This window comes from Macaca fascicularis, chromosome 1 (assembly GCF_037993035.2).
Source record: "Macaca fascicularis isolate 582-1 chromosome 1, T2T-MFA8v1.1".
Classification (NCBI taxonomy): Eukaryota; Metazoa; Chordata; class Mammalia; order Primates; family Cercopithecidae; genus Macaca; species Macaca fascicularis.
In genome coordinates, this window is record NC_088375.1 from 221,771,654 (window position 1) to 221,793,093 (window position 21,440).

General features: G+C 50.5%; 1 protein-coding gene across 2 annotated transcripts in view; it reads left to right on the forward strand.

Annotated features, from left to right (window-relative positions):
• The first annotated feature begins 303 nt into the window (after positions 1-303).
• Positions 304-21,440, forward strand: part of LRRC38 (leucine rich repeat containing 38) — a 112,584-nt gene continuing 91,447 nt past the window's right edge. For both annotated transcript variants that reach the window (XM_074019793.1, XM_005545225.5), the window contains exon 1: positions 304-1,119. In XM_074019793.1, the coding sequence (XP_073875894.1) occupies positions 489-1,119 (631 nt within the window). In that variant the 5' untranslated portion in view covers positions 304-488. The remainder of the gene's footprint in view (positions 1,120-21,440) is intronic.

A 21,440-nucleotide genomic window follows, 5' to 3' on the forward strand; every position in this document is an offset into this window, starting at 1 on the left:
GCACCAGGCGGGCGCGAGGGGGCGGGGCGCACGCCCGGGACACGCCTTAAGGAAACCGCTCCTGGGCTTGGTAACTGAACTTAGACGTCAAGTGCAGCGCGGCGTCTTACTTCCCGATCTCGGAAATCAGCTGCCAGGGTGGGACTGCGTTTTGGCGACGGCCACTCGGCCCCCCCTACCGCTCCTGCCTCTCCCAAGGGATTTTTCTAGCGGGTTAATTTCCTGTCCGGGGAAATCCTTTGGTGAGTCCCTCGCCCCTCCCTCCCCCGCTTCCCTCTCCGTCCCTACTGTCCGGGCTCCCCCAGTCCTTCTGCGCCGCGCTCCATAGCCCTCGCGCGCCCGGGCGCACGCCCTCCCCGCCCGGGCCGCCCTCCGGCTCCCGGCGCCCGGCAGCCAGTGCCTCACCGCGCCGCCTCGCGCCGCCCCGCGCCAGGACTCGCTCCGAGAGCCGCCTCGGTGTCGCCGCGGCCGGCGCGGGCCCCCCGGCCATGCGCCCCCGCGCCCCAGCCTGCGCCGCCGCGGCGCTCCGGCTCTGCAGCCTCCTGCTGCTGCTCGCGCCCGGGCACGCGTGCCCCGCGGGCTGCGCCTGCACCGACCCGCACACCGTGGACTGCAGCGACCGCGGGCTGCCCAGCGTGCCCGACCCCTTTCCCCTGGACGTGCGCAAGCTGCTGGTGGCCGGCAACCGCATCCAGCAGATCCCCGAGGACTTCTTCATCTTCTACGGCGACCTGGTCTACCTGGACTTCAGGAACAACTCGCTGCGCTCGCTGGAGGAGGGCACGTTCAGCGGCTCGGCCAAGCTCGTATTCCTCGACCTCAGCTACAACAACCTGACCCAGCTGGGCGCCGGCGCCTTCCGCTCGGCCGGGAGGCTGGTGAAGCTTAGTCTGGCTAACAACAACCTGGCGGGCGTGCACGAGGCCGCCTTCGAGACCCTGGAGTCGCTGCAGGTGCTGGAGCTCAACGACAACAACCTGCGCAGCCTCAGCGTGGCTGCCCTGGCCGCGCTGCCCGCGCTGCGCTCCCTGCGTCTGGACGGGAACCCCTGGCTCTGCGACTGTGACTTCGCCCACCTCTTCTCCTGGATCCAGGAAAACGCATCCAAACTGCCCAAAGGTGAGCCGGGCCGGCTGGGCTGGGGGAGGGAGGGGGCCAGGGAGAGGCCCCCCAGACCCCAGTCTGGGTGCGAGGAGCCTTGGGTTGAGTTTGGAAGAGGAGGCTTGGGGGATCCTGAACTTTTCCTGGGTCTCCGCTGAGGAAGTGGGTGGAGAGGAACACATCTGGAATTCTTTGGAGTTTCTGAACCCCGGGGCTGGACTTCTTCCCCTGTTTCTCCAGTAACTCACTTTCCCAAGTTAGGGACCTTCCCGTTCTCGGGATGCCCCGGATCATCTCCCTGGGCTTTGGGTCCTAGGACTGGTGGGTGTGGATTACTTGTAGGTCTCTGGTAAGCAGAACGCAGCCTACTGTATGGGAAAAGGCCCTATTCTCAGTACCGTGCACGGGGAGTCAGCCAGTTCCATGGGCTTTCCAGCAGCCTCCCGAGCCTAACCTGGCCTCTCAGCTTCTCAGCTCCAGTTTGCTCTTCTGTCTAATATGGGTGAGGAAGATTTCTGATGAGGAATAATGGCAGCCCATTAAAAGCCAATGATGCAGTAATGATTTGTAGTTCTCTGTGGCTTTTCAGCCAGATGTGAAAAAGCTGAACCAAAATGTAGTGGGCTGGTGCCCCCTTTGCTTTCCTGGTGCACCCTTCCAATGGCAGCATGGGCATATATACCCGCTTGGCAGACGGGAACACCAGGACAGAGGGAGTTAAGGGGCCCCATTAAGGCCCACAGGAAGGGAGCAGGGGTGGAGCTGAGAAGGAGGGGACCCCAGCATCCACAGGGATGAGTACCCAGAGTGAGGTGGCAGGTGGGTGTCCTTCCCCCAAGTGGATTCCAGCCTTCCACTTGTGACCCCGTGAGCACCAGTGCCCACAGTGACCTCTCAGAGCTGAACTCTGTCTCCCACCTTGCTCCCAAGATTTCAGCAGAATTGGAACCGCAGCTGCAAGGCACACATCATCAAAGGTGACATACATGCAGATTTAGCTTCAGAATATCTTTTTTTCCCCCATTTATGGAGAAATCGAGGATGCTGTTCATCTGTGTGCTGAGCTCCTGCATTCATATCTTCATTCCCAACTGTCATCAAACACACCCCACGCTTCGGGGCGCTCACTACTCAGCAAAGGCAGGCCCCTGAGCCAGCACTTTCAGCCCAGGCTGGCTGAAATTCCGAAAACGATCTGGCCTGCAGGGTGCAGAGTCCCCACCTTTAAACTGTGTCCTCATCCACTTGTCTGGCTCCCCAGACCCTCCCCACCAGTAGACTCGGTCCTGGAGACAGGAGTGACCGGATGAAGAGCTCACGATGGCATGGGGTGCACCTCAGTCCTGCTTGCTTCCGCCTTTCGTTTTCAGTGGGGTTGGCACCATTCACCCCTGTTGTGGGTTGGATTGGTTTATTGGCTCCAGTTGTCTTCCAAGTGAAGGCAAGGTGTTATGAAGTCGGGAGCTGTGGGTTTGTCTCAGTTCTGCCGTGGTGGCTGTGACCTTGAACGGGCCACTTGTCCCATCTGGGCCTCAGTTTCCTCATCTCTAGAATACTTGAGTTGACCTCTAAGATCTCCAGAGAGCCCTGGATTTGGAGTCTGAAGACATGGGTTTAAGTCCTGGCTTAAAATCTGGGGGACTCTGGGTGGGTCACTCCAGTTTTTTTTTTTTTTTTTTTTTAGACAGAGTCTCGGTCTGTCACTCAGGTTAGAGTGCAGTGGCACGATCTCGGCTCACTGCAAGCTCTGCCTCCTGGATTCGAGCCATTCTCCTGCCTTAGCCTCCTGAGTAGCTGGGACTACAGGCGTCTGCCACCATGCCCAACTAATTTTTTGTATTTTCAGTAGAGATGGGGTTTCACTATGTTAGCCAGATGGTCTCGATCTCCTGACCTTGTGATCCACCCACCTCGGCCTCCCAAAGTGCTGGGATTACAGACGTGAGCCACTGCGCCCGGCCGGGTCACTCCACTTTTTTAAGCTTCACCTTCCCTTTGAGTGAAATCAGGATATGGGTAATGCTGTGTAGTCCATCCGACCCAGTGGTTGTCGGGATCCAAACAAGGTGATGTGGGTGAGAGTAACAAGAGCAATCGAAGCAAAATGTTCCTCCTCCTGCTCTCTGTGATGTGGGGAAGAAACTGGACTAAGATGGGAAAGACTGGAGGAAGGATGGACAGGTTCAGAGCAAGGAGCCGTGTCCAGGGCCCTGGGAACAGGGGTTGGGGGTGTGGCTTTGTCTCAGCCAGTAGGGAGAGGATGGACGCAGCTCCAGGGTACCTCACAGGGTGCAGTGCCACGAGCAGCTCTGATCTCACTGCCACTGTCCATGCTGTGTGGCCTGAGAGTGTCTCCTAAACTGTGAGCCAGATGCAGGGTGGGTGGTGGAGGTCCCAGCACATACCTTGAAGTGAGACCCACATTCAGGTTTGGACTCAGGTTTATAATCCTAGGCAAGTCCCTGACCTCTCCAAGCCTCAGTTTCTCTGCATCTGGATTCAGAATGTGGTAACGGTGTCCTCTGCCGTGCTTGCTGTGAGATTTAAATGAGATCGTCTCTGTAAAGGACACTGTCTTGCTTAGCGTGCTATAGGTGCTCAATAGGTGTTCATCGCCCCCTCCCACCTCCTCCTGCATTTGTGCTTTTTCTACTTTTCACAGAGACAGCTCAGAGCCCAGACCGGCGCCAAGCTGCTTACCTTCAAATCCTGCCTCTACTTCTTACTGATTGTGTGATCTTTTTGTACCCGTTTCCTCACCTGTAAAATGGGGCTGATACAGTACCCACCTTCTAGGCTTGTTAGGAGGGTTAAAAGGGTATTATTTATAAAGGACCGAGAACAGTGCTTGGCTTACAGTGTGTACTATATCAGTGTTTTAATTGGCGCTGTTGTTATTATCCTGTTTTGACTAAAGAAGTGATGTAGTTTGCCTTAGATCACACAGAGAGTTAAACCCAGAGCTGGGGGTGCACCAGGATCTCCTGGCTCAAAGCACCGCCTCCCTGAGGACCACCCACTTCCTGCCAGAGAAAACCAGGCTCCATTAGGGTACAAGTTCCGGGGCTTTCTAGGCAGGCCTTCTGCCTCTTCCAGGGGAGGAAATTGAAGGAAGGAGCAAAGAGGAGCCTGCCCTTGCTTTCCCTTGCCTCCCTGCCCCCTTGTCCCCCAGATAAACAAGACAGAGCCCAGAGCGTTCTCCCTGTGACCTTGTCTAGCTGTGACAGTTGCAGACATTGTACTGTCTGCCAGGTGAGCCTCCCCCTGTGGCCACAGGGCTGACGGGGAGCACTCAGCCCCAGAGCATGCAGCAGAGGGGAGGAAGAAAAGGCTGTCAAGGCCCAGTGGTACCCTCCGTCCAGGCCCTTCCATGGTCCGGGGGCTGGGGGAATCTGAGTCTGAGGACTGAGGAGGAACTGCCTTGCTGGTGGGAGGAGGGCCAACGGATGCCAGAATACCCAGCAGCCAATCAGCAAAAACCAAAACACAACAATGCAACAAACCAAAACACCCAAGATGCCCAATTAATGTTGAATTTCAGATAAATGACAAATAATATTTTAGTATAAGTAGGTCCCATGTAATATTTGGGACGTATCCAAAACGTTATTTATTGTTTTTCTGAAATTTAACATGAACTGGGGATCCTGCATTTCATCTGGCAACCCTACCACCCTATCTTATGGGTACAAGCCGCCTTGTAGTTTACAAGTGCTGTCTCTTTTAATACAACAGCAGTGCCTAGCAGATACCTTTACCTACAGCTCACCCGACAGGAAACCAAAAGAGGTACAAAGAAGTGAAGAGGTTTGCACAGGTTACATAGTGGCTGAGGTGAGCTTGAATTCAAGAGTGTTGAACCCACACCCAATTCTTTCTGATACGCATAGAAAACGAGAATGAGGCCAGGCGCAGTGGCTCATGCCTGTAATCCCAACACTTTGGGAGGCCTAGGCGGGCAGACCACTTGAGGTCAGGAGTTTGAAACCAGCCTGGTCTACATGATGAGGCCCCCGTCTCTACTAAAAAAATACAAAAAAAGTTAGCTGGGAATGGTGGTGGGCACATATAATCCCAGCTACTCGGGAGGCTGAGGCAGGAGAATTGCTTGAACCTGGGAGGTGGAGGTTGCAGTGAGTGAGCCAAGATTGTGCCACTGCACTCCAGCCTGGGTGGCAGAGTGAGACTCTGTCTCAAAAAAAAAAAAAAAAAAAAAAAAAAAGGGAAAATGAGAGTATCCCCAGCACGCCCCACCCCCGACATCACTGATCCATTTGGATGACAGTGGCCTAGTCTGGTGGTTCTCCTGTGAGACAGTGGGGTGGGTTCCAGGCAGTTTAGGACAGTGTATCGCCAAAAGGACAGTGATGATCTCTTTTTTTTTTTTTTTTGAGATAGAGTTTTACTGTTGTTGCCCAGGCTGGAGTGCAGTGGTGTAATCTCGGCTCACTGCAACCTCCGCCTCCCAGGTTCCAGCGATTCTCCTGCCTCAGCCTCCCGAGTAGCTGGGATTACAGGCATGCGTCACCACACCCGGCTAATTTTGTATTTTTAGTAGAGACGGGGTTTCACCATGTTGGTCAGGTTGGTCTCGAACTCCTGACCTCAGGTGATCGCGCCTCAGCCTCCCAAAGTGCTGGGATTACAGGCGTGAGCCACCGTGCCCGGCTGATCTCTTTTTAAGTATTAGAAAGGGCTCCAGATCTGGAAGCCAAGGCAGAGCGGGAGAGTGAGGAGGGCTCAGAGGAGAACAGGAAGCAGTGCAAGGACACTGTCTTCACCTGGCAGTGATCTTCAAAGCCTTTCACGTCGTCCCATCGTCTTCTCTGCATAGCAGCCCAGCGAAGTGGGCAGGAGATAAAGACACAAAAGGAGCCCCATGGTGTTTCTCAAAGTGTCACCTGAGAACCACCTGCATGAGAATCTCCAGGGGGGCTTGTGTGAAGTACAGATTGATTCACAGGCCCCTAGATCTATGACTGAATGAGGGCTTGGGGGTAGGGGGCTGAGGCCTGGGGATCTGCATTTTAGCAAGCTCCACACCTCCAGGGGATTCCTATGCATGCGAGAGCTGGGGCTTTTCGCTGGCTCTGTGGTGCAGTGACTCACTCACTGTGGGACTGTGTATAAGTTGCCTGTCTTCTGTGCCTTAGATTTTTCTCTTATAAACAAAGAGTGTAGGTAGGAAGACCATAAGGCTCCTTCCAAGTCTGAAGTTCTACAGTTTTAGGGAAGGGGAAATTGACCTGGTTTTAAAAGTTAGGAAGTCGAGGCCCCCAGGGGAGGTGACCTCCAAAGACCCCTCTGCTGGAGTTCAGGGGGCCGTAGTCTCTGTGCATTTGGGAGGGCAGAGCTCTTGGGTGCACTGGGGCTCTGGGCTCATGGGCCTGAAATGCTGTCACAGTGTGGAAGGACTTTACACATGCTGTCCCTAGCCCTGGTCCTGGGCCATAGGGAGAAAATGCCGCTGGGTTTGAGAAAGCGAGGCCAGTGGGCATGAGGCTTGGTAGGGGTCATTGGACTCTGGGCTTGGCTTTGGAGGGGCACAGGGCAGCTGACACAGCCCACAGCATGCCTGGGAGTGTATCACAGGACGGGTACTTGCAGGTGTCAAGGTGGGAGGCTGCATTCACCCAGGCACCCTCTGGCACCTCCCTTTCTAGCCGCAGCCACGTGTAGCCTGAAGGTCACAGCCTACAGCACTAGGAAAGAGATTCGAGCTGATTCTCTCGCTGTATGACCTTGATGCACGGAGGTGTAGGGAGGGCAAGGCTGGGAGGAAGGATGGACTGGGGCGGAATTAAACAGAACCACATGTCATGCCTTGGGTCTGTGGTGAACCCTGGCTCCTGGGTGGAGACAGCTTCCCAGAAAAGATCCACTAAAGAGCGTCTGGAGCATCTGAGCATTCAGGGGCTTGGGTGCCCCATGGGGCAGACCCTGAAGGCACCATCCTGTCTAGGAAGGGCATCATGGCAGGCAGGTCACATCATTTAACCCCATCAGCTTACCAGGCCTGACTTGGGACTTGCTGGGGGAGCCGCTCCCCATCTCCCCGAAGCTCCACTTCTGTTTTCTGATGTCAGACCCTGTGAGGGCCTGGGTTGGTCAGAGGAATGAGGAGTTCTTGTCATACTGACAGCATAAATGGTATTTCAGCCTGAGGGACAAACCCGGTGCTTGCCTGAAGGTCACACTGGTCCTTTCTCCCGGTGACTCTATTTCTTTTTCTTCTTTGAGAAAATAAAAGCAGCTTTATGTTCCTGTTGATAAAAATAACAGGCTCCTGTTATTAGACTGGGGAAATGCCAAAAGTATCATGAAGAAAATAAAAGATATCCAAAATCCCCTTGCTATTAAAGTTTTGCTACATTTTATTCTAGTTGTATTCTTACATATATGTATATTTAAACAGATTGATATGATACTATACATTCGCAAAATGATTTTTTTCTGTTACTGAATTGGGAGCATTTCCTGTCATTACAGTTGTCGGAGGATTTAACTTGAAATGGCCTTGAGAATAGGTCATTTTATAGATTTATGAATTGGACCCATCCCTTGTTGTTAGAAGTGTGGGTTTGTTTCCTTTTATTTTTTGTATGTAGGCAGTGCTGAGCTGAATATCCTTACACATGGAAAGTCTGTGGAAACCTCTGGTTATTTTATTTGGGGTGGAAACACAGGATGAAAGTCTATGCTTTTTTTTATTTTTTTGAGACGGAGTCTCGCTCTGCTGCCTAGGCTGGAGTGCAGTGGCGCGATCTCAGCTCACTGCAACCTCCGCCTCCCAGGTTCAAGCTCTTCTACTGCCTCAGCCTCCACAGTAGCTGGGATTACAGGTGTCCGCCACCACGCTCGGCTGATTTTTGTATTTTTAGTAGAGATGGGGTTTTACCATGTTGGCAAAGCTGATCTCGAGCCCCTGACTTCAGGTAATCTGCCCACTTTGACCTCCCAAAGTGCTGGTATTACAGGCGTGAGCCACCGAGCCCAGCCAAGTCTATTCTTTTTTTTAAACCCCTGACTGCCTTAATGGTGCCAGCTGCCTGGCACCATTAGCAGAGAGTACAGGCGCAGCCACACCTTTCCCGTTGTTTGTGTTTGTTTGTTTTGAGATGGAATTTCGCTGTGTCACCCAGGCTGGAGTGCAGTGGCATGATCTCAGCTCACTGCAACCTCCACCTTCAGGTTCCAGTGATTCTCCTGCCTCAGCCTCCCAAGTAGCTGGGATGACAGGCGCATGCCACCACACCCGGCTAATTTTTGTATTTTTAGTAGAGATGGAGTTTCACAGTGTTGGCCAGGTTTGTCTCAAACTCCTGTCCTCAGGTGATCCACCCACCTCGGCCTGGCAAAGTGCTGGGATTACAGGCGTGAGCCACCGTGCCTGGTCCCCAACATTTTTTATTCTCATTTTTAAAAAATGTTTTTCAATTTGCTGGGCAAAGCGACAACATCCCTTATTGCTTTAATTTGCGTTATTTGCTTACCGGTCAAGTGAACATTTTGCGTGTGTTTATACCTGAGAGCGCCGTGTTCCTGGGCAGAGGCTTACTGAGGTCTCAGTTTTCATGCAAGTAAAAGCTGTCTTGCTGTTGATGAGTCGGTACATGTCCTGTGTGCCACAGTCCACTGCATGTTTAACTTGTCTCTTAGAGTTGAGTCACTGGGGAGTCACCTTTCTCACCATTATCAGTGTCCAGGAGCCAGGTGCCAGCTCTTATGGGCACTGTGGTCTGGCTTTCTGGTGCCAAGCCAACTGCAAGCTTCACCTAAGGCAGCCTCACTGAGGGGTCTGCCTTAGTTGCTCCCTGGAGAGCTCCCACAGGGTCATCCTACTCTGGCCTCAAAAACCAGATCTTTCTGAAAATGTTCCACTCATCCAGTTACTCTATCAATGAACTCAAAGGGACCCCTTTTTGCTGAACAACATAAGACAGTGGACAGATAGCCCCAGGGGAACCCAGGAGGGGATTTGGTTTGGAGAGGACAGTATCACCAGTAGGTACAGCAGGCAAGTTCCAGCCGACTCAGTTACCCAAAGTGTTAAGCCCTTTAAGCCAAGTGGCTGTGTGGTTCCTGCTGTCCTAGCGTCTGGTGGTCTGGAACATGGTTTGCAGGGATGAGGTGCTTGCCCGGCCTTATCAACCTTCGGGTTGGTGCGGGCTGTGAAAATGCATCAGGGCCAGGCGTGGTGGCTCAAGCCTGTAATCCCAGCACTTTGGGAGGCCGAGGCGGGTGGATCGCCTGAAGTCAGGAGTTCAAGACCAGCCTGGCCAAGATGGTGAAACCCCATCTCTACTAAAAATACAAAAAACTAGCCGGGCACAGTGGCACACACCTGTAATCCTAGCTACTTGGGAGGCTGAGGCAGGAGAATCGCTTGAACCTGGGAGTCGGAGGTTGCAGTGAGCCGAGATCGTGCTACTGCACTCCAGCCTGGGCGACTGAGTGAGATTCTGTCTCAAAAAACAAACAAACAAAAAAACAAAAGCATCAGGACGTCCAGCCTGCTGCTGTCAGCCGCACCCTGCGTAGGAGACTAGGAGGGTCTCAGTGGGGCTGTGGGAATGAGCGAGCCGAGGAATGCACATTCCTAAGGGTCATCCAGGGACAGGCCCAAATCACTGGCCTTTGTTTTTGTTTTCAGCAAATACCCCTCGGTGACTTCAGTCAGCAAAGCATATCCGGATTGCCTTCAGCCAAGGCAGGGCCCAGAATGCACATTCTCAGGGTTTCTTTCCGAGATTGGGTTGTTGTGATCTTGGTCAAATCCCTGGTAGCCTCCTGCTATGCAGGAGGGAGGGAGCGGCTACTCTGCCCCCATCTGTGGGAGTGGTGCTAGGAGGGGAGAGGAGTCCTGGAGAGGCGCTGTGATGTTCTTCCCTCCTCTGCTAGGCACAGTGGGCGTGGCTGATGGACAGAGTTCAGGATGCCGAGGCCACAGGTCTCAGTTTAACCCCAGCTGAATTGGACAGCTTTGCTTATCAATTCACAGAAACAGAAACCAGCGTCATCTGGAGTAAGCAAATAGGAGAGTTACCCTTAAAGACGCAGGTTTGGCCGGGAGCCCTTGGTCCTCAACAGTCAAGCCCCAGGAAGTCGTGGGAGCAGAACTGGGGCACAGGAAACACAGCACCCCCTTTCCTTGCTGATATACTTGTCTCTGCTTCTCATACTGTTTTTTCTTTCTTTGTTCCTCTTTTCTCTTCTTCTTTCTTTCTTCTTTTCTTTTTTCTTTCTTCCTTTATTTCCTTTCGTTTCTTTTCCCCTCCCTCCCTCTCTCTCTTTTCTTTCTCTCTCTCCTTCTTTCTTTTCTTTCTTCTTTTTCTTTCTTTCCCCCTTCCCCTTCCCCTCCCTCCCTCCTTCCTTCCTTCCTTTCTTCCCTCCCTCCCTCCTCTTTCTTTCTTTCTTTCTTTCTTTCTTTTTTTTCTTTCTTTCTTTCTTCTTTCCTTCCTTCCTTCCTTCCTTCCTTCCTTCCTTCCTTCCTTCCTTCCTTCCTTCCTTCCTTCCTTCCTTCCTCTTTCTCTCTTTCCTCCCTTTCCCCCTTCCTTCCTCTCCCCTCCCCCTCTCTTCTGTCTTTTGACAGAGTCTTGCACTGTTGCCCAGGCTGGAGTACAGTGGCACAATCTCGGCTCACTGTAACCTCTGCCTCTCAGGTTCAAGCGATTCTCGTGCCTCAACCTCCTGAGTAGCTGGGATTACAGGTGTGTACACTACCACACCCAGCTTTTTTTTTGTATTTTTAGTAGAGACGGGGTTTTGTCACATTGGCCAGGCTGGTCTCAAACTCCTGGCCTCAAGTAAAGTATCCCCCTTAGCCTCCCAAAGTGCTGGGATTACAGGCCTGAGCCACTGTGCCCAGCCTCATGCTGTTTTCTTATTTTCTCTTTGTGTATTGATGGGCTTTCTCTGTTTTCCTATCCGTATGGCAAAGAATATGTACTGTGGTTACCATGGGTCTGGGGCAGGGCTGGGCAGCCACCCCCAGGCGTCCATGACTGTCTGTGCTTCCATTGAGCTCTCTGATGGCAGATAAGTCCCCTGATGTTCCTGGTCCTCAGTGTCCCCTGGTCAAATGTAGGTGATAGCGTCTCTCCTTTGACCTCAAATGATAGTCATATAAAGAAGCTTTTGAGCGATTTCCTCCATCACCACGTATAGAAGCTGTTATTATTTTGTCTTTGTTTAAAGCATGGAAATGTGGCCAAATAGACCAGATACGTATACAGACTTACAAAACCCACTGAACTAAGGAATTGCCTGTCAAATCCCAAACGTATGACAACCCACGCAGACAGCAGGATCTGGGAAAGCACGTCCTCCCCGCGGCTCTCGCACTTCGGAGGCTGCCAATCAAGAGTCCCCTGGCGTCCCATCTTCTCCATCCTCCCAGCTGGATATGTGGTAAATGTCAAGGTCAGGTAGTCAGGACCTCGAGGGAGCTATGGGCCATTCAAGATGAAGGGGCAGCTTCTCAAAGGCCAATAGAAACCGAACAGACAAGGACCGTGGTCCCAATCACGGCTCCAACGTTAGCTCCCGGTGGGATCTAAGAGTCACGTGCTTCTCTCGGCTTCACCCTTCTCATCTCCCAGAGAGTGGATTTTCCCAGATAAGGAGTGAAGGAGTGAGACCTCAGATGCCCCTGGGTCCGCTGGGTGAGGTTAGCAGGAGAAGCAGCCGGTTGGAGTCAGCAGAGAATATAGGTATATAAACAATTCAGAGAGGGCTGGGTGCGGTGGGATCATGCCTGTAATCCCAGCACTTTGGGAGGCCGAGGCGGGCAGATCACCTGAGGTCAGGAGATTGAGACCAGCCTGGCTAACACGGTGAAACCCCATCTCTACTAAGAATACAAAAAAAAAAAAAAAAAATTAGCCAGGCATGGTGGCAGACGTCTGTAGTCCCAGCTACTCGGGAGACTGAGGCAGGAGAATGGTGTGAACCCAGGAGGCGGAGCTTGCAGTGAGCCGAGGTCACTCCAGCCTGGGCGACAAAGCGAGACTGTCTCAAAAACAAACAAACAAACAAACAAACAAACAAACAAACACTTTGAATGCTGGCTGAACTCCAAAACGTGTTCCTCCCACTGGCCACCAGTGGTAGGTGACCAAAAAGGCCCCTGTTCGTTGTGATGTAAGCTGAGCTGGGGCCTCTTGTGCCAGCCTCCTGCAGGGCACAGGATGAAAGAGTCTGAGGCTCCCAGCAAAGGTCCCCTGGGTGGGTTCCTGTGGCAATGTCCCACCACCCCAGGACATCTCTTTCAAATCAGGAGGTGCAAGAGTATGTTCCTGTCTTCATATGAAAAAATACCTTCCTCCGTGCGTTATTGGAAAGAATAGCATTGCTTTTTCATAAGACCCCAATGAGATGATGTGTGCTTTTAGATGTTACCATCATAAGTGATCATCTACATTAGAAGTGAAAGTTGAGGTGGTCGCCTGGAGGGGACAGAGGGCTTAGAGCCGAGGGTCAGGACATCCTTGTTGACTTGACAGGTCACCTAACTTCCCTGGGTGTTTGTTCCCTTGCCTGTCATCCTGAGAGTTGTCAAGAGGATCGAGGAAACACAGATGTGAAAAATCTTTAGAAGAAAATGGAGGAGCGCTTGCAAATGAGGAGGGCTCGTGTTAGCCCAGTAAAATGACAGTGGTTTATAGACCGTTCCTCATCTCCCCTTCCAAGTCACATGGCAAGCCACAGAATAATAACAGGGCAGCCAGACAAGGAGAGAGGGTGATAGTCCAGGCCACAAGAACTGCTTGCTGATGGGAAACCCCGGCTCCAGCGTTCATTTGTGTGTGCACGAGTCAGAGAGAGGAGGCGGTGAGGGGGTGAGGAACCCTCTTGGCCAGTGCCTCTTGCCTTCTTGGCCAGGGAGCAGCAAGGCTGGGGAAGCAAGCGGGGGCAGGTATGGGAGCCCCGAGGTCAGGGGAAAGAAGTAAGTTCCCTAGAAAACTGACCAGAGGGATAGATAGACAGCCTAGTGTCAATAGTGATTTTCTCTGGGTGAAAAGGTGGTTTTATTTTATTTTATTTTTTAAAATAATTAATAGACTTTGGCTGGGTACGGTGGCTCACACCTGTAACCCCAGCACTTTGGGAGGCTGAGGTGGGCAGATCACCTGAGGTCAGGAGATCGAGAGCAGCCTGGCTAACATGGTGAAATCCCATCTCTACTAAAAATACAAAAAAAAAAAAAAAAAAAATTAGCTGGGCGTGGTAGCATGCACCTGTAGTTCCAGCTGCTGGGGAGGCTGAGGTGGCAGAATGGCGTGAACCCGGGAGGCGGAGCTTGCAGTGAGCTGAGATTGCGCCACTGCACTCCAGCCTGGGTAACAGAGCAAGATTCTGTCTCAAAATACATAAATAAATAAATAAATAAATAAATAAATAAATAAATAAGCCCGGCGTGGTGGTGGGTGCCTGTAGTCCCAGCTACTCGGGAGGCTGAGGCAGAAGAATAGCGTGAACCCGGGAGGTGGAGCTTGCAGTGAGCTGAGATCGCGCCACTGCATTCCAGCCTGGGTGACAGAGCTAGACTCCGTCTCAAAAAACAAACAAACAAACACAAAAATGAGCCGGGCATGGTGGCGCACACCTGTAATCCCAGCTGCTAGGGAGGCTGAGGCAGGACAATTGCTTGAACCCAGGAATTGGAAGTTGCAGTGAGCCAAGATCGCGCCACTGCACTCCAGACTGGGAAATAGAGCGAGACTCCATCTCAAAACAAACAAACAAAAAACCCCCCAAAAAACAAAAAAACCCAAAAATTATCTGGGCATGGTGGCGCGCACTTGTAATCCCAGCTGGTAGGGAGGCTGAGGCAGGAGAATCGCTTGAACCCAGTATTTGGAAGTTGGAGTGAGCCGAGATCACACTACTGCACCCCAGCCTGGGCAACAGAGTGAGATTCCGTTTCTAAATAAATAAATAAATAATAGACTTTGTTAAGAGCAATTTGAGGTTTATGGAAAATTCAGCAGACAGTAAAGGTTTCCCTTTACTCCTGACCCTGCAATTTCCCCTATTTTAACATCTTACATTAATATGTCACCTCTGTACCGTAAACACCTAAGTACTATCTATAGTATATATACTCTATATATATGCTGTATATATTCATATATATATATATTACTATGCCACATACTATTTAGTATATACTAATACATATGCGTATATATATTAGTATGCCACATCTGTACCATATATTGCATAAACCAATGTGACCGTGATTATTCACTGAAGCCCACAGCAAGTTTACATGAGGGTCCACTCTGTGTTGCATATTCCATGGGTTTTGACAAGTGGATTATGTCATGTCATCCTTCCCAATCATAGAATCACACAGAATAGTTTTACTGCCCCTAAAAATCTCTGTGTCCCGCTCATTCATTCCTCTCCCCTCCCTCCTCAACCCCTGGTGACCACTGATCTTTTCGCTGCCTCTAGCTTTGCCTTTTCCAGAATGTCGTATCATTTAAAATTGCTCTTTCGTATGCCTGCTGGCGTTCACTTTATAACCTTTTATTTTAGTATAACACTGTAAACCAAAAGGTATCTGAGACAGGTCTCAGTGAATTTAGAAAGTGTATTTTAGCAAGGTTCAGGATGTGTCTGTGACACAGCCTCAGGATGTCCTGACGACATGGGCCTAAGGTGGTCGGGGCATAGCTTGGTTTTATACATTTTAGGAAGACATGAGACATCAGTCAATACATGTTAGATGTACACTGGTTCAGTCTGGAAAGGTGGGACAATTTGAAGTGGGGAGGGGGCCTCCAGGAGACAAACAGTTTCATTCTTTCAAGTTTCTGATTAGTCTTTTGCTGAATGCACAATTTATAGGAATAGTCACTTATGCCACAGTCTGTCTGAGTGAAAGAGTAGGTTAAAGGAAGCAATCAGATGGGCATTTGTCTCATATGAACAGAGAGATGACTCTGAGCTCTACCTGCCCTTTGTCCACAGAGAATTTTGTTGTGGGCAAATTGTGAGGGAGGTATGTAGCTTTTTTCTTTTCTTTTTAAATCTCGTAGCTTTTTTTTTTTTTTTTTTTTTTTTTTTCCGAGACAGAGTCTCACTCTGTCGCCCAGGCTGCAGTGCAGTGGCATGATCTCAGCTCCCTGCAACCTCTGCCTCTCAGGTTCAAGTGATTCTCCTGCTTCAGCTTCCCAAGTAGCCAGGATTATAGGCATGTGCTACCATGCCTGGCTAATTTTTGTATTTTTAGTAGAGACGGGGTTTCTCCGTGCTGGCCAGGCTGATCTCCAACTCCTGCCCTCAGGTAATCCGCCTGCTTCGGCCTCCCAAAGTGCTGGGATTATAGGCATGAGCCACCGAGCCCGGCCAATCTTTGTAGCTATCTTATTTAGGAACAGAATGGGAGGCAGGTTCGCCCTACACAGTTCCCAGCTTGACTTTTCCCTTTGGCTTAGTGATTTGGGTGAGATTTATTTTTCTTTCACAATACACATACGGAAAGCGTGCATACCTCCTGCAGGCAACCTCCCGTGGGTCGCACTGTGGTCTGGAAGGCCGCACACAGCTCCAGTCCTGCTGCCTCTCTGCCTTACATAACTGCCCGCTCTCCTTATCTCTTCAGGCTGGGGCCGTAAGACCACCCCGCCCACTGGCCTGAGCCCTGGGGTACCGCAGTATCCCTGTTGACTTTCTAAATCCAGTACACACCTTTGTAACCAGCCCCTTTGTTAGACTCTGTTCAAATAATCCTGTTTGAGTGGGCCATGCCGGGATCCTGACAAAGGAAGCAAATTCCTGTAGATTTCTGAGCAAGGAGCAACGGAAAAGGATGCTCTGGGTTGAATTGTGTCTCCCTGTCACCCCCAAGTTCATACATGGAAGTCTTAACCCTAAATACTTCAGAATGTGACCTGATCCTATTTCTGTTGTTTAGAAATAGGATCATCCGGCCAGGCGCGGTGGCTTATGCCTGTGATCCCAGCACTCTGGGAAGCTGGGATGGGTGGATCACTTGAGGTCAGGAGTTTGAGACCAGCCTGGCCAACATGGTGAAACCCCATCTCTACTAAAAGTACAAAAATTAGCCGGGTGTGGTGGCGGGCACCTGTAATCCCGGCTACTTGGGAGGTGGAGGCAGGAGAATTGCTTGAACTTGGGAGGCGGAGGTTGCATAGTGAGCTGAGATCATGCCACTGCACTCCAGCCTGGGCAATAGAGTGAGACTAGTGAGACTCTGTCTCAAAAAAGCAAACAAACAAACAAAAAATGCAATAGGATCACCGTTGCAGATGTTAGTCTGAACTCAGTATGACTGGTATCCTTATAAAAAGGGGCAATTTGGAGAGACATAGCGACCGACACGCACACCGGGAGAATGCCATGTGAAGAGGAAGGCAGAGGTGGAGGTGTTATACCTACAAACTAAGGAAAGCCGGAGATTCCCAGCAAACCACCGGAGCCAGTGGGGAGGCCGGGAACAGATTCTTCCTACAGCCCTTGGAGGGAACCAGCGCTGCCGATGCCTTCATCTCAGATGTTCAACCTGCAGAATTCTGAGACAAGCATTTCTGTTGTATAAGCCACCCAGTTGGTGGTATTGCATTGCAGCCACCCCAGGAGACACCTGCAGGGTATAATGCTAACAGCTCATGTATCAGAGGCAGGGAGTGGTTTACAGCCTCCAGAATGGGTCCAGCCCTCAGGTTTTGTTTGTTTGTTTGTTTTTGAGTCTTGCTTCGTCACCCAGGCTGGAGTGCAGTGGCACAATTTTGGCTCACTGCAACCTCCGCCTCCCAGGTTCAAGGGATTCTCCTGCCTCAGCCTTCCGAATAGCTGAGACTATAGGTGTGCACCACCACACCTGGCTAATTTTTATATTTTTAGTAGAGACATGGTGTCACCATGTTCGGGCTGGTCTTGAACTCCTGATCTTGTGATCTGCCCACGTCGGCCTCCCAAAGTGCTGGGATTATAGATGTGAGCCACCATGCCCTGCCTCTCAGCCCTCAGATTTTATAATATCCAAATAAGTTGCTTTCCTTGGTTTGCATGTGGGGAAATAAGCACTAAAACACAAACTGGGCTCTTTTTTTATTTTTATTTTTTGGTTGGGGGTCCTCTCTGCTTCCTGCCCCAGAGCAGGCTCCTCCCCTGGCTTCATTTTGTCAATTATCTGCTCGATTCCAGGCGCTGAGCTGAAAACTCTTGGACTGAGTGGCCTGATAGAAATAGAATGCAAGCTGCAGAGATAATTCCAGATGTTCCAGCAGCCATATTTAAAACAGAAAAATGAGCAGATGAGATGATCTTGGATATTTTATTTAATCCAGCATATCCAAAATGTCTTTTTGTGTGTATATGTGATGGAGTTTTGCACTCTTGTTGCCCAGGCTGGAGTGCAGTGGTGCAATCTCGTCTCATGGCAACCTCTGCCTCCAGGCTTCAAGCGATTCTCCTGCCTCAGCCTCCTGAGTAGCTGGGATTACAGGCAAGTGCCACCACACCCAGCTAATTTTGTAGTTTTAGTAGAGACGGGGTTTCTCTGTATTGGTCAGGCTGGTCTCAGGTGATCTGCCCTTGTCGGCCTCCGAAAGTGCTGGGATTACAGGCATCGGCCCAAATGCTCGGCCCAAAATGTGATTTCAACTTGTAATCAATAGAAAAATTAATCATGAGCTATTTTTCCTTTTTTTTTTTTTATATGAAGTCTTCAGAATCACTCCAGTTTATGTGGAGCAATTCCCCCAGAGAGGAAGCCAAGGTGGTCACCAGCCAAGAAGTGGCAGAGCTGAGGTGTGACTCCAGGATCTTTGTTGCTAACCATTTTGTGGCCCCTGAAATCTCACGTCAGAAACTAGAGTCTCTTAGCCATGAGCTTCCACTCTTGCTTCAGGCTAAGAACCAAACTCAGTGAGTGTTCCTGAGTCAGAACCCTGACTTGGAGGGAGGTAAATCAAAGGTAACTTGACCATATTAGTGGAAACCAGAGTGGATTAAACACGTGTTAAAAACAAATTTGACTTCTACCTTCTCCTATGAGAGCTTTTTCTGGAGCAGTGACCCCTCCCTGCTTGTCAGATATCAAGTCATGTTCCTCCTCGGCTCAGAGCTCTCCAGGGGCTCCCGTATCATGAAGAGCAGAAGTAAAAGTCCTTCCAGTGGCTCACAAGGCCTCCTGTGATCTGTCCTCCTCCTAGTTCCTTTCTGATCAAATTTCTTGCTCTTCTCCCTTCATTCATGCTGGCCTGGGCACCCCAGATTCCTTGTCATTCCCGAAGCTCATCAGGTACTTCCTTACCTCAGGGCCTTTGCACCTGCTACTTCCTCTGCCAGGATGACCTCCCTGTGGGTGTCAGCATGACTAGCCCCCTCCCTCTTCTCAGACCCTTTCTCAAATGCCACCTTATCCCTGAGCCGCAGCCCCATTGCACCCTGTACCCCACTGCCTCTGGCTCTCCTTCCCTGTCCCCCTGCTCCTCTTCTTCCTGTTGCACCAGTCCCTATGGGTCATATTATACATTTTACTCATTTACCCATCATCTGTTTCACTTAGTTATAGCCACAAGAGCATGGCCTTGTCTGTTCTGTTCAGTGTTTTAGCCACGGTGCTAGGACCACGCTTGCAGGTGTTCCATACGTATGCGTTGAAGGGATGAATGACATGGTGGGTGGATGCTGAGCCAAGGCAAAGGGAGGAGAAATGGAGAGAAATAGGCCTCCAGAACTGTCCTTTGCTGAGAGAAGCCAGTATGGTCAACTGGTTCTTGCTGGAGTGTTAGCAACTTGAGGCTTAACCAGAGATAAATGCAGTCAAGACAGAAGGGGGCTGAGTGAGGTGGCTCACGCCTGTAATCCCAGCACTTGGGAGCCTGAGGCGGGAGGATTGCTTGAGCCCAGGAGTTTGAGACCAGCCTAGGAAACATAGTGAAACCCCATCTCTACAAAAAAAATTTTTTAAAAATAGCTAGGTTTGGTGGCACACACCTGTAGTCCCAGCTACTTGGGAAGCTGAGGCAAGAGGATCACTTGAGGCCAGGATTGTTTGAGATTACAGTGAGCTAGGATCTTGCCACTGCACCCCAGCCTGGGTGACAGAACGAGAGACTCTCTTTCTCTTTCTCTCTCTCCATTATATATATATAATATATATATATAATATATGTATATATAATCATATGTAATTTATATATATGATATATATAATGTATATATTATATATAATATTATATATAATATTATATATATATCTGATAAGCGCTGTCGATCATTGAGGCATGAGTTTGTATAGACTCTCAGACATGGTGATGCTTGGATAGGGGTGTTCGGAGAGTAGGAAGGTTGAGGCCCCCAGACCCCTTCTAATCACAATTTGTAAGCCGTTACCTGGGTTTCCTGTTCATTAGAAAATGTCAGACACTCTTTGTATTCGGAGAGTAAGACTGTGCTGATACAGGACAATTGATGTTCAACTCTCAAGAGTAGAGACTTGGAAGAACATAATGCCTGTCTACAGGCGCCTGAGGGGCTGTCACTGAACACCGGAGACTTGTTCTGACCTCAGAAGATGGGCCCATGATTGGGAGCTACAGGGAAACAGAATTCGATGTACCATAATGAGAACTGTCTAACCGCATTAGGGCTCTGAAAATGGGCTGCCTTTGGGAGGTAATGAGGTTGCCATCACTAGGGGCATTTGAGCAGAGTCCAGATGACCACTTTTTAGTGGTGCTGCAAGGAGCATCACGTATCAGGTGGGATTTCTGCCCAGGGTGCTTGAGTCCTGTGATTCTTTCTGGGGTTCCTATTCTGGTTCTGCTGGCCAAAGGAGTAGGTCTTGAAGGAGGGTCCAGGGTGCTTATAAACCAGTGACTGTGCCTCCTTTGATACCCAGAGCAGTCACTCCTCTTCCCTCCCTCCCCGTCTCCACCACGTTCCTTTCTGAACCTAAATAGAGCCCTTAAGCCTGCAGCAGAGGACATGCAAAGCTCCCAGCCTCTTGCACGTCTCAGGTCTCATTCTGCTCACACCGGATCCTTGTCAGAAATTGGATCACCCACCAGCAACCAGAATCGGCTTCTAAATATGTATCACGTACATCTAGTTTATGTTCAGCTACCCTTGAGCCAGAATACTGACCTTCTACAGCTCTTCCTGTGGACCCGTGCAGCCTGGGCTCCCAGACACACTGGGGCTATCCCACCGTGTATGTCACCAGCTCATCCTCATTCTTTCCTTCATGAATATTTGTCTTGCGTCTGCTCCATGCTTCAGAGAGACTGGTTCCAGGATCTTTGTCCCTGATTCTTCTGTGGTCTCAAATCGCATAGCAGAAACTTGTATCCCCACCCCCTTGTGTCCATGGCTCCTGCTTTAGGCTGAGAGCCAAACTTAGCTTCCCTGCTTCAGAACCTGGCCTCGTAGGGGCTAAACCAAAGGTGACCTGAACATATAAGCAGAAACCAGAGCAGACCAAACACCTGCCGAAAGCAAATTTAAGTCCAGCTGCCTAGGACATAGCGAGGCTGACCATGGCTCTGCCCTCGTGGAGCCAACATTCCAGAAGACACATGCGTAGACTGTAGGGTCACGTAACCTGCCTTTCTTCATTTTCAGGTAGGAAACCACAGCTCAGAGAGACCAAGTGACTTGCACAAAGTCACACAGCGAACTAGTGAGAAGCCGAGGCAAGAGCCAAGCCCCCCAGTTCCTGGTTGAGCACTGCTCCCCTCATATTGCATGGCACCCCTTAGAGGGGGATACATACATCACAGTGGCTAGGAACACAGACTTTTGATTTCGATCCACCATCGTTTAAATTCAGTGCCTTTATTTACCAGCTGTGTGAGCCTGGGCAAACTGCCTCACCGCTATGTGCTTCAGTTTTCTAATGTATAAAAAGTGGACAAAAATAGTCACAAGGCCGGGTGCAGTGGCTCACACCTGTAATCCCAGCACTTTGGAAACCAAAGTTTGGGAGGCCGAGGTGGGCGGATTACGAGGTCAGGAGATGGAGACCATCCTGGCTAACACAGTGAAACCCCGTGTTACAAAAAAATTAGCCCGGCGTAGTGGCTACAAAAAATACAAAAAAATTAGCTCGGCGTAGTGGCTAGCGCCTGTAGTCCCAACTACTTGGGAGGCTGAGGCAGGAGAATGGCGTGAACCCAGGAGGCGGAGCTTGCAGTGAGCCGAGATTGCGCCACTGCACTCCAGCCTGGGCGACAGAGCGAGACTCCGTCTCAAAAAAAAAAAAAAAAAAAATTCACAAATCTACCATGAGGGCCAGAGAGAGAATCCCTGTAAAAAGCCTACCACATTATATAGCAAGGAAGAAATGAAAAATAAAT